General features: G+C 34.8%; 1 protein-coding gene across 6 annotated transcripts in view; it reads left to right on the top strand.

Moving 5' to 3' along the window:
• Positions 1-11,093, top strand: part of LOC127860116 (intraflagellar transport protein 46 homolog) — a 53,627-nt gene extending 42,534 nt beyond the window's left edge. For all 6 annotated transcript variants that reach the window (XM_052397942.1, XM_052397946.1, XM_052397944.1 and 3 more), the window contains 5 exons: positions 3,490-3,737; positions 6,055-6,121; positions 6,915-6,975; positions 8,859-8,962; positions 10,435-11,093. In XM_052397942.1, coding sequence (XP_052253902.1) covers positions 3,490-3,737; positions 6,055-6,121; positions 6,915-6,975; positions 8,859-8,962; positions 10,435-10,524 — 570 coding nt within the window. In that variant the 3' untranslated portion in view covers positions 10,525-11,093. The remainder of the gene's footprint in view (positions 1-3,489; positions 3,738-6,054; positions 6,122-6,914; positions 6,976-8,858; positions 8,963-10,434) is intronic.
• Positions 11,094-12,616: the final 1,523 nt, after the last annotated feature.

The raw sequence follows: 12,616 nt of genomic DNA on the forward strand, positions 1-12,616 counted from the left end.
TGGGAGACAGCTAACTGGCTAACCACCAGGATGTTTGAGTAGAGTTGTCCTCCATTAATTTCTCATTAACTAATTATGCACATTTTGTTACACATTGTTGGATAGCCTTTTTTGTGCCTGGCAATTTTATCAAAATCATTTACATAGTTAACACTTTAGAGGCCACGTGCTAAGTTTATATTTGGTCATTGAAGGTTAAAAAAGGTCAGTATATGAACTAGAAAAATATTGAGAACACTAAAGAAGTCACAATATTTGCCCAATGATCAGGAAACTTTGCAGGGGAGAATATTTTTTTCTATTAATATCAAGATTGCAAATGGTTCCAGTCAGTTTAAAACATGCCTGCCAGAGGTAGGGTCAGTTTTCTAATGTGACAATTGAAATATTGCGAAAACGCAAGAAATCATAGTCAGAAGTCCAGATAAGATTTGCGTAAATACTCATGGAAAATTTCCAAATACGCAAAAATAATATACTTTTTGATAAAAATTGGCATAAGCATTTTGTGCAATTATCAGTTGGACCAAACGTGCCCCAATTCGGATTATTTGATCAGCCATTTCAAAATGCATGTTTATGTAAACAAAAGTAGATGTTCTTTATTTTTAATACATGTTTTCTGCAAGTTCATGTATAAAAAATTATAAAATACAAAATCAAAGACTTTTTCGGGAGTATTTTACATACTCATGCAAAAGTCTTTGATTTTGTATCTTCTCATCAGCTAAAAAAGTCATGAGTGAAATACTCTTTACCTTAAAAAATTATCTGGAGCTATGATCATAGTTTTCCGTTCATTACCAAACATTGTCAGATCATTGGTTGTTATCATAAATTGCTTTGTGTTTTAATATGGTCTGTTTAAATAACTAGGTGATGCATTTTTCCTTGTATTACAAGATGAAAAATATGTGCACTAGACAGATATTTGATAGTTGAAAAACGGTCAAAATGGAGCATTCTTTTTGCTTTATTTTCAAACATGATGAGAACATTTGTTACAAAAATGTCTTTGCCCGCATATATGTCATACATATTTTTTTTTATGTCATACATTACATTTATTACACAAACATCACAAAATGCCTAAAATCAGTAAAGTTGAGTTTGATCTTCTATAAATGTCATGTTAAAAATCAAATCTTCATTTACTTACCATATATCTTTTGTAAAATTGCTTCAAATATTGTGTGTTGGGACTTTTGTTATTTCAAATGAACTGGACTTTGGAAATACTACCCAATCAACAACATAATTAGAAAATGAATTCCATCCGAAATAAGACATGTGCTAGTCTGTTTGGCAGCTATTGATTTCTGTCAAACCAGATGCACATTTGGATGTTCTGTGAAGAGCCTTGTTTTTGGTTACTGATTTCTCATTGTCTGTTTATCTATTCACACAACATTTATATATTTCTATGGATGTAGAGGACAAAGTAATTTTACTGTATTTTGTTAATAAAATCACTTAATTGATTTCAATTTGTTTGCTTAAACAGCAGTTGTGTTTGTGGATTAGAATAATATTGCAGTTATGTAGTTGAATACATAACATATTGTTTTCATGAATGACAAGTGAGTAAGAATAACGTGCTGGTAATTTGAATCCTATTCTATTGACTGTTTCAATGAAATGATTCTTGTTCTGGGAAAACTGGGTAAAGTGTTGTCCCAGATTAGGCTGTGTAGTCCCGGTAAAACTAGGTAAAGTGTTGTCCCAGATTAGGCTGTGTAGTCCCAAAAGGATAATCAGTACAGTAGACTCTCTGTAAACCGGACGGTCTCGGGACCGGCCTGATCGTCCGGTTTTCAGAGAGTTCCGGTTTACCAAGAGAATTCATATTGCCGAAATATACATGGTATGCATTGTGTGAAGAATCACATAAAAATAAAACAAACCATATACATTTACATGTACCATGTGATAACTGTACACAGGTACTGATGTTAATTGCATTCTTAAAAAATGTGTTTTTCATCGATTAAAAGCAAAAAACAATTCCACACCGACTTGTTTTCATTAATCCCAAAGTGAGCGTGGTGCTTTATACATGTACGTACGTGGCATTTGTCATATAGGCAAGTGACGACACAAATAAGATTGTTGTAGATACACGATTTATTATTCAATACATACATGTACCACATTTCATAAAACATACACACAAGCAAAAAACAGCGTCATGATTATTTTTTAAGATGTCGCCGACCGTTGACTTCCCGATCTTGAAGCGCTCGCCGAGTGCCTTCATAGATGGTTTTGGTTGAGCAGTTGATTCCGTGATGAGCTTTATCTTATCCTCTAACGTAAGCTTTACGCGTCTGTGTTTAGCTGGAGGCTGCAACTTTTTAGATGCGTTCGAAATTAGTAAATGGCAATGAATGAATTCGCATACAGATGGATGGATATTTAACAGTCATATTTCTAACAGTTTATCTCACAAACAAACATTTCAGCGTTAAAATCATGGCTATAACATCTTTTAAAATACCCGAGAAGATCACGAGAAAGTCGCAACGGCATGCATTTATTTTTTAATTTAATTGTTTATCATAGGCGATAATAAAACGATCGAGTCAATCACTTTTTGATGTTACCGCACGTCTATTATAGACATCACAGTTTGTTTTACATTACTTAATGGGACTCCCATAGCGCGGTAACGACTTGACACCTTTATGGTATGTTTAATCCGATTATCGATAATTGCGCGAGCAAAATGAGTGACACCGCACTCGCTGTGCTGACTAGGTATTGTTATTTTCACGCCTCGGGCATCTTGAGAATTTAGACCGTCCGGTATACTCAATGTATTTTACGTTGAAAATGACCAAATTTACGGAGATACCCGTCCGGTTTCCGGTTTTCAGAGAGTTCGGTTTATTCAACATTTTTCAACAAAGAAATAGAAGGAGAAAATACGGGACTGGCCCGACCGTCCGGAATCGGGAGAGTTCCGGTATTCAGAGAGTCCGGTATTGGCAGAGTCTACTGTATTAACTCTTTCAGTGCTGGAACTGAATTTTGAAGGCCGTTGCAAACAGTTTGGATCCAGATGAGACGCCACAGAACGTGGTGTCTCATCAGGATCCAAACTGTTTGCTATTCTGATAGTATTCTTTGAAAAAAATCGAAGAAAATGCTAATTCTAGAAATTCAGCAGACAACATTTTAGCAGACGACAAATTTCCCAGCATGCAAAGGGTTAACGCCTTTTGCCTTGACTGGATTTTCATTTAAAAGTGACTTTCTTAAAACAAATATATTTATAAAAGCATACAAGCGGACTGCACAGGCTGATTTGGGACAATACTTTAAAGGCATGCATTAAGCCCAGTTTTCCCAGAATGAGGATCATATATCAATTATCAAACGATTAGTGAGGACCTTCACATATTGTTTTCATGAGTTATACATGTGTCAGAAAGATGTGCTAGTAATTTTTATCCAAATCTGTTGAATGAGACAATTATATTTGATCAGATAAGTAGGCCGGACCAGAAGCCAGACACTCTGGGTCTCACAGTTATGGACGAGCCCTGCGCCAAGCAGTCGGACCCTGTGGTGCTAGACCTACAGCTGCGCGCGATCTCCAAGCAGACCACAGACAAGAAACTGGTTGTCAAAAGCCTCTCTCAGGCGGACAAGAACCCCAAACAGATCGAGAGTTGGATAGAGAGCATACGTGAGCTGCACCGAGTGAAGCCTCCACCCAATGTACACTATCTCAAGTAAGAACTGGGAAATACCCAATATACATTATACACTACCATAATTACTCTATGTTTTCGAAAATTGAAGTGTTCGAAAATAGCGTCAATTGTATCAAGGACTACCGGTAATAGCACGCGCTTGTAAAATACCATGCCGTATAGTCAGTTATATATGTTTGCACTGCATTTTAAATAATGTCAAATGCTTAATTTATTTGACAGAAAGTTACTACAAGGTTGTACTTTGACCAACGAGTTCAAAGATGAGCATGTGATGTACCGATACTTGCTAGTATCATTTCCGATAGTTGTTGTCTAACACCTTCAATTGTTCGTAAAACATGCAATAGGGTGCATCACACTTTGAAGCGTTTAGTATTTGTCACAGTTATTTTAAATGAGAAGGGGTAGTACCATTGCGGTAGAAAATTGAAAAGTTAATGGTGGCACTACCCCTGGTGATTGTCATAACGCTTATGCTATCGGGGAAACCATTGCTTAATACCGATTTACAAGGTTATTTACCCAATAACGCAAATGTTATGGTCCGTTGCCGTCAGGCATGCACCTGCCATGTTTTATAATGTTAATCTGGTTGTAAAACCCCATGATCGAAGTGTCATTAGATATCGAAAACAGGACCGAAATTTGGTAAAATAGCGCTGTAAAATATACTGTCCGAAAACTAAGAAACATTTATTATGGACAAAAACTCGTGTGTCCCAAAATTAAGAGTCACGAAAAATAATTATTTTTGCTAAAAAAAGGGGTGTCCGAAAACATAGAGTAATTACGGTATCTCAAGTAATAACTGGGCAATACCCAATATACATTATACACTATCTCAAATTCTCAAATGAGTAAACCAGCCATACCAAGCACAGTAGTACAGACAAACATTAACTAAGCTAAGAATTACACCATTTTGTTTCACAGATTTAACCAAATTTATGGCTGACTTGTAAAAGGCACAATGCCAATTTAAATAATAATTCATGGCAATGGCATATGGCATGTAAAGTACCATGGTTTGTAACACTAGTAATAAGTTTAGTTGGTGAGCAAATTAACAAATATTGAATAAAATCTGACAAATGAGTGTAACCTATTAAATGGTTCTTTTTAATTCACACAGGTTGTTTTTTTTAGCTCGACTATTATATATGAAATATATATATAGTGGAGCTATCCAACTCGCCCCGGCGTCGGCGTTAGCGTGCAAATGTTAAAGTTTTCGTACCACCCCAAATATTTTCAATGTCCCTTGACATATTGCTTTCTTATTTTGCATACTTCTTTACCAACATGACCCCAACCTATAAACAAGAGCAGACAACTGTATCAAGCATTTTGTAAGAATTATGGCCCTTTTTCCACTTAGAATATGCATATTATTGATAACTCTATGTTAAAGTTTGTGTACCACCCCATATATTTTCAATGTCCCTTGACATATTGCTTTCATCTTTTGCATACTTTTTTACAAACATGACCCCAACCTATAAACAAGAGCAGACAACTGTATCAAGCATTTTGTAAGAATTATGGCCCTTTTTCCAATTAGAATATGCATATTATTGATAACTCTATGCTAAAGTTTGCGTACCACCTCAAATATTTTCAATGTCCCTTGACATATTGCTTTTATATTTTGCATACTTCTTTACCAACATGACCCAAACCTATAAACAAGAGCAGACAACTGTATCAAGTTTTTTGTTGGAATTATGGCCCTTTTTCGTCTTTGTAACTTTGAATATTTTGTTAAATTTTGTGTTTAGATCCACTTTACTTCTAAAGTGTCAAGGCTATTGCTTTCAAACTTCAAGTACTTTCTTACTATCATGATGCTACTGTACCTTGCAAGTTGAATTTGACCTTGACCCTTGAATGACCTTGACTCTCAAGGTCAAATTAATAAATTATGCTTAAATGGTGATAACTTCTTTATTTAACATCAGATCCATATTTTGACGAAACAACACTTACCAGACATACCACAATGGACTTCACCCAAACTATCCCCCACTCCCCACCCCAGAATCCCCCCCCCCCCCCCAAAAAAAAATAATAAATCTGTTTTTTCTTTTTTTTGAAAGATCATCTATTAAATGACCACACACCCACATTATACCCCCCTCTCCATGATGGCTTACGTTATACTGTCAAGCACTCTAATAGTCGAGCGCGCTGTCCTCTGACAGCTCTTGTTACTTAGATGTAATCTTAGTTTTTATTAATTTTTTATTACATGTTCATTTTACTGGATGTTTATATATTGTGAAACATTTGCTCTACTGAAAACTGTGTATGGTATGCTATCTTAATGTTACAGAAACATGCCTGACATTGACACACTGATGCAGGAGTGGCCACCTGAATTTGAGGAACTTCTGAAAGAGGTCTGAGTTTGACATTTATAAAGTCTCTATGACTGCATAGTGTAACTAAGCATTGAACAATTGACAACAGATATTAAATGATAAAGCACGAGAAGGCATAAAATATTTCTTAAAAATATATAATAATACTAATCATGATAATAATTCTTTATTTTCTAAAGTGCATTAAGATAACACAATCATATAACTAGGTATTATTTACTTTGAAACAATGGAAATCTTATTTACAATTAGACCTCCAATCAACTGCATGAAATCATAACTGTATGCATATATACATAGCTATAAATGAATCAAACATTAAAACAATGTAAGATTATCTCAGATACAAAACCTATCTAGTCTTTTCAGGTAATGGCTTGAAATAAACTAAAAGGGTTTAATGCATGTGCGTAAAGTGTCATCCCAGATTAGCCTATGCAATCTGCACAGGCTAATCAGGGACAACACTTTCCGCTTAAACTTGATTTTAGCTAAGAAGACATTTTCTTTAAACAAAAAATATCATAAAAGCAGAAAGTGTTGTCCAAACTGCACAGGCCTTATCTGGGACAACACTTGCATTAAACTCCATTTTCACAGAGCACGGCCTATATTTATGAGAGAAAAAAAAACGGCTAAAAAGGCCTACATCCACTGTGTAAATGCGAAAATAAAAATCTTCAACTTAATGTTAATACGATTTTGCAGTAAAGTTGGATGTCTGTAGTTGAAAGATCATAAAGGTCAGATTGCAGAATTGTACAATGCACTTTCAATTAAGACTTAGTTTCCTGTGTGTACCATTTTTCAGGTTGGCTTGCCAACAGCGGAACTAGACTGTGATCTTGGTGAATATGTGGAACTCATTTGCAGTAAGTGGATTGACTTTATTGGTAATGTAATTATTTTTTCACCATAAGCACTTTATGTCATGAAAGTTGACCGAATACCAGTGTGGTTATGCCTTTTTGTGCAATTTGTGTTATTAAAAGAATGTTATTTTAAACTTTCTGCTAATATAATATGTAAAAACACTGTTAAGTCATTAATATTGGTTTGTGTAAAATGTTGTTGTTTTCAAACAATCACTTCTTTGAGACAAACAATTTTTTTGATTTCTGATTTTAAAAAAAGTCTGGAATTTACGTCAGTTATTTTCCATATTGTTTGCAGACCTGTTTACTAATACGGATTTGCCGTAGTTACTACGGATTATTTGGCTAAACTATGCACTACAGATTTGTTCTGAAAAACTAAGGATCAGTCGATTAAAATGGTCAAATTTCGGTTTTTAATTGTACTTTCTCTTATATTCAGTCATTGCAGATAATTTATCAATCATAATCATTTTGGTGCTTGCGTAGTAAGAAACGTTTAAATTCAAGCCTCCCGGGGACAATGCAGAATATCAGTGACCCGGATGTTGGCATTTTAAACATGGCGAGTTCTTCCAAACGGTGCGGTTGAATTAAATGCCGATATTGACACCCCAAATAAAATAGTTGCTAAAACAAACTCTCGAAAGTACAAACAAAGCTATACAGAATACTGGCCATGCCCCGGGCCGTCCTTAAAAGGAAAAACAAACGTTAACTGTTCAACATCTTACATTGAGTTTTCGTGTGCTCATGAGTCATGGAGGCAAAAATGACTGCAAGAGACACATTGAAACGCAGAGCCACATTAATTGGAAGAATATCGAATCTTCAAATAAAGACATTTCCACTATGATGCAAGGACCTACCTTCAGGAAGGACTTGAAAACCACCAATGCGTAGGTTATTATGTTCATTGCACAGTCTGTGCCACAGATCAACTTGTCTCTATCAACGGTGAAGACCTTGAATGAAACACTGATAGTTATGTTTCCCAATTCAGAAATCACTCAAAGTAGGTTATAGTTTAAAAAGCATGCATACAATTCATTTGATAAGGTACAGCTCTTTTAACAATTGTTATTAAGCTATATGAAACAAACTACAGCTTCTATCTCTATCATCTATGTGCATGTCTTTTTTGCTACCAATTAATTTGGTATCTTAATGCCTCTCAAAAATCATTTAATGGTGTCAAAATGTATGTAGCGGTTATGGTTTGAACTTGTTTCCAATCAGAGAAAGCTGATACATGTTAGAGGAATAGTCAATTTGATCTCCTCAACTTATCATTTGAGACAGTACTTCAACAATTATAAAAGATTATTACTATCATTGAGATAGGCCATCCTCGGACAACCCTGCGAATATAAAACTAAACAAAGGTGAAACCTTTTGTTATAGTGTTGTTTAGAAGGTTAGTGTGCACACCCACTAAATAATAATAGTATACAATGATTAAGAGATTAAATTAATAGAAAGTCAATTCATGTAATGCTTTATGTACCGTTTAACTGATATGTGACCCAGTCATGCTGTTTTAATGCTCTAAATGATTGAATAAATTAAAACTACTGACAACAGCCCAAAACTACTGAGAGATGCCCTCCAAACTACCGAGAAGCAATTGGAAGGGTAAACAGGTCTGTGTTTGTTTTAAATTCGTTGATTGTTCAATATTTGAAATCAACAAAAAATAATGTCCCATGAATTAGTATGATTTTACAGTAGTTGTTATTTCTACAACCTTTACCAGGATCATCCTCATCATCCTCATCATGTCCTTCACAAACCATCACCACTTCCAACAAGTTGAAGAGCAACGTCATTAATTGCAACACTACCTTTGCTTATGTTTTCTGGCTTTGTTTACTTTGCAGCCATCCTGGACATTCCTATCTACAAGAACACCAACCAGCACAATGAGAAAGTGCAAGCCCTCCATGTGCTCTTCACCCTCTTTTCAGAGTTCAAAAATTCTCAGGTATTGTCAATATCTTCCATAGTTCTCATTCTCCCTCTTAACTTTTAACCCCTTAGATACCCATTTTGATATGTACGTTTGTAGTCATGTAGAAAATCCTATTAAATTGAAGATTTCTTTAACTATATTTAATTTTTAAAGACTTCATCCCAAACCCTAAGATACTGGTGAGCTGCAAAACTCATAAAACCTTTACAGCCACTTTGCCTATGAGGGGGAAAGGGTTAATGACTTAGAACAGTTGTCACAGGCTGGCATCAAAATGGTCACTTGGTACCAGCACTTTACAAGCTAACTCAGAAAAAATGCAAGTATTTTGGCTGACTGCAATGATATGTCTTTTACAACATATAGAACCAGATACAAATTCATGTTTGTGACAATTAGGTAAACTTAAGATACTTGGTTTTGTCTGCCTCTTGTTCATTTTGTATCTAGATTTTAAGTCAACAAAAGCAATATATAATAGTAACAGCTTTCTTAGTTTTTTGTTACAAAATATTATTAATTTATTTCTTGAACTAAAGAAAACATTATTGCAGTGTGCATGTTAATTATTTTTAAGTGAATAAGAATTTTATGTAGTTATTTGGAGATTAAGAAACGATATTTTTTTCCTGAAAACATTTAGTAATTTTTCAATACTTGCCCTTCATCACTCAAATACGCACTAAGACACGTTTCTAGTCCCTAAAATATAAATCAAATAAAATATAAAACCTTTCTTACTAGATTAAAGTCTAGCTTTTATTTCCAACCCTAGTATACTTAAGAGCAGCAAACAGCATAAAACATGAACCGACTGCTGGTTACTCACAGGCTGTTCTGGTGTTATGCTGGTTGTATATAGACATTTTCACTTTGCTTCTGAGTGGAAAAGGGTTAGTACTGGTTAACAAATTAAAGAAGGAAACGTGCAAGTCTGTTATCCCACTGCGGTGATATGCCTAAAATACATGACTGTTGAAAAAGTGAACAATCCAAATAAACATACAAACCACAGATTTAGTCCTTGTAGCATGGATTCATGCTGATTTTTGACACAATCACAACAATATTAACTTTGTTTTGAAATAAAGAAACACAACTATTCCAGTATGTGCGAGTGTTCATAGTCTCAAGAGGATAGGAAGTGTTAGTAGTTCATTATGAGTTTAAGAAACAATATTATTTTCTGATGACACATAACTTAGTAACACTTCAATACTTAGAAAATAAGAGCCGTGATCTGTGAGTGAAGTTTAGCCTGTTTAGCTAGATCAGCCTGTTCAGTCTGCTCTGGCTAATCAGGGAGGACGCTTTCTGTCTAGACTGGATTTTGTTAAGAACAGGCTTCTGTTAAAACAAAAAATTCCATAAAATGGGACTGCATAGGTTAAACTGATACGACACTATGCACATGCAGTATTCCCAGTTTTCCCATTACCAGGCCAATAAGAACACGTCTCTATGAGTTCTGTGTTGTTTTCCAGCATTTCAAGTCCCTGGCAGAGGATAACAAGATGGACAACGGTTTGAAGGGAGACTTTGAGGACCAAGGGCCAGACAGATTTGTGCTGTGAGAGGGATTGAAAGACAATGTGTACTGGATAATGTTCATCATAATACCGTCCAAATGTGTATCGATAGAAATCGTTAAAGTTTGTAGTGTTACCTTGCGGTTATACTCATTCTTATACATACTTCTGCAGTCTTGTGGAAAGAAAACTGCTGTAGGACATGTCCGAAGTTGTGTTTTTTTCATCAGGACAGGATTTTTGCCATTAAATATCTATCCAAATTACTAGAAATTGTTTAAGTTTTTTTAAATACTATTGTTTTCTGTGCTGGCATGTTTTTCTGCCTGTTTGATGGGGAATTTAAAAACAATGTGCAACAATGACATGGCTAAGCTGATTCAATTGGGCTTGTTCTTGAAATGCATCGGAGTGTATTTGAATGAATATTCCAATCTGTCCATGGTCTGCCACAAGTATTTTTTGTTGAGTACATCACATAATTCTTATATGTTTTAATTATTTATTAAATGGTTTCTGTTCTTGTGATCTTTATAAGAATGGATATACCATTACAAGGTTCTATTCTGTTTATCAGATGAGTATTTAATAAAATAAAATAACTCTCAAGACAATATTGTGTTACTGGTAATCTATTGTATGAGCTTTTCATACCACTTGCAGATATCATATAGACATTTCAATTCCTTGACATATTCTCTCATTTTTGTTGTCCCCTACTGGTTTCACCGGAGGGGACTTATGGTTTGCACTCTGTGTGTCTGTCTGTCTGTCACACTTTTATGGATCCTGCGATAACTTTAAAAGTTTTTCATATTTTTTCATGAAACTTGAAACATGGATAGATGGCAATATGGACATTATGCACGTCATTTCATTTTGTTCGTACGTCAAAATTCTGGTTGCTATGGCAACAAATAGACTAGAAATACTGCTGAAAATGGTGTTTTTCTGGATCCTGCAATAACTTAAAAGTTCGTCATATTTTTCATGAAACTTGAAACATGGATAGATAGCAATATGGACATAATGCACGTCATTTCATTTTGTTCCTACATCAAAACTTCTGGTTGCTATGGCAACAAATAGACTAGAAATACTGCTGAAAATGGTGTTTTTCTGGATCTTGCGATAACTTTAAAAGTTCTTCATATTTTATCATGAAACTTGAAAATGGATAGATGGCAATATGGACATTATGCATGTCATTTCATTTTGTTCCTATGTCAAAAATTCTGGTTGCTATGGCAACAAATAAAAAAATCCGACAATGGTGGAACTTTTGACAATGTTGGAGCTGGTAGGGGACATATATTGCTTGGCAATAGTCTTGTTGATAAAGTACCTCCTTCATGTATTTGATTAAAATACCTTTTGTTGTTATAAAAAAGTTTGAATTGGAAACAAAAAACATGGCATTGCCATGAAACCAGGTTTCAACATTTTATTTATTTAATTTAAACAAGAGCTGCATTTGTAAAAAACAATTTCCTCTTCTGAACTTTGAAACCTCACAGCAGCTGAATCCCAATTTCTTAATAGTATCTGAAATCATTTTGCAAAAAAATCCAAGAGTGTTATTATAAGGAAATTTCTTTAATCCAAGGCCCATAACTTCGCCAAAACTCAATGGAACGGAATGAAACTTACATTTCATTTGTAAATCATGTAGGTAGACTCACATACCAAAAATCAGCTAAGTATCTGAAAGCCTTTTGTAAAAAAAAACTCCAGAAAACAGTTATTGTAGAGAAAACTTCTACATCCAAGGCCCATAACTTCGCCAAAAATAAATGGAATAGAACGAAACTCACACTTCATCTGTAAGTCATGTAGGTAGACTCACATACCAAAAATCAGCTCGATATCTAAAAGTTTTTATTATAAAATCTGAAAACTGAATGCCTAGAGGACAGACAGACAAAATGTCTAAGTCCAAAGCCCATAACTTCTCCAGAAATGAACGGACTGGAATGAAAGTCACACTTAATCTTTAAGTCATGTAGGTAACTCGCACGTGAAATATCAGGTCTATATGTGAAAGCAAATAAGAAAACAGTCCGGAAAATAGAATGAGGGACAGTCGGACTGCAATATGCGGCTCTACCAAGGGCATAAAATGATTGCAATTACATGC

The sequence above is a fragment of the Dreissena polymorpha genome, chromosome 15 (assembly GCF_020536995.1).
Source record: "Dreissena polymorpha isolate Duluth1 chromosome 15, UMN_Dpol_1.0, whole genome shotgun sequence".
Lineage (NCBI taxonomy): Eukaryota > Metazoa > Mollusca > Bivalvia > Myida > Dreissenidae > Dreissena > Dreissena polymorpha.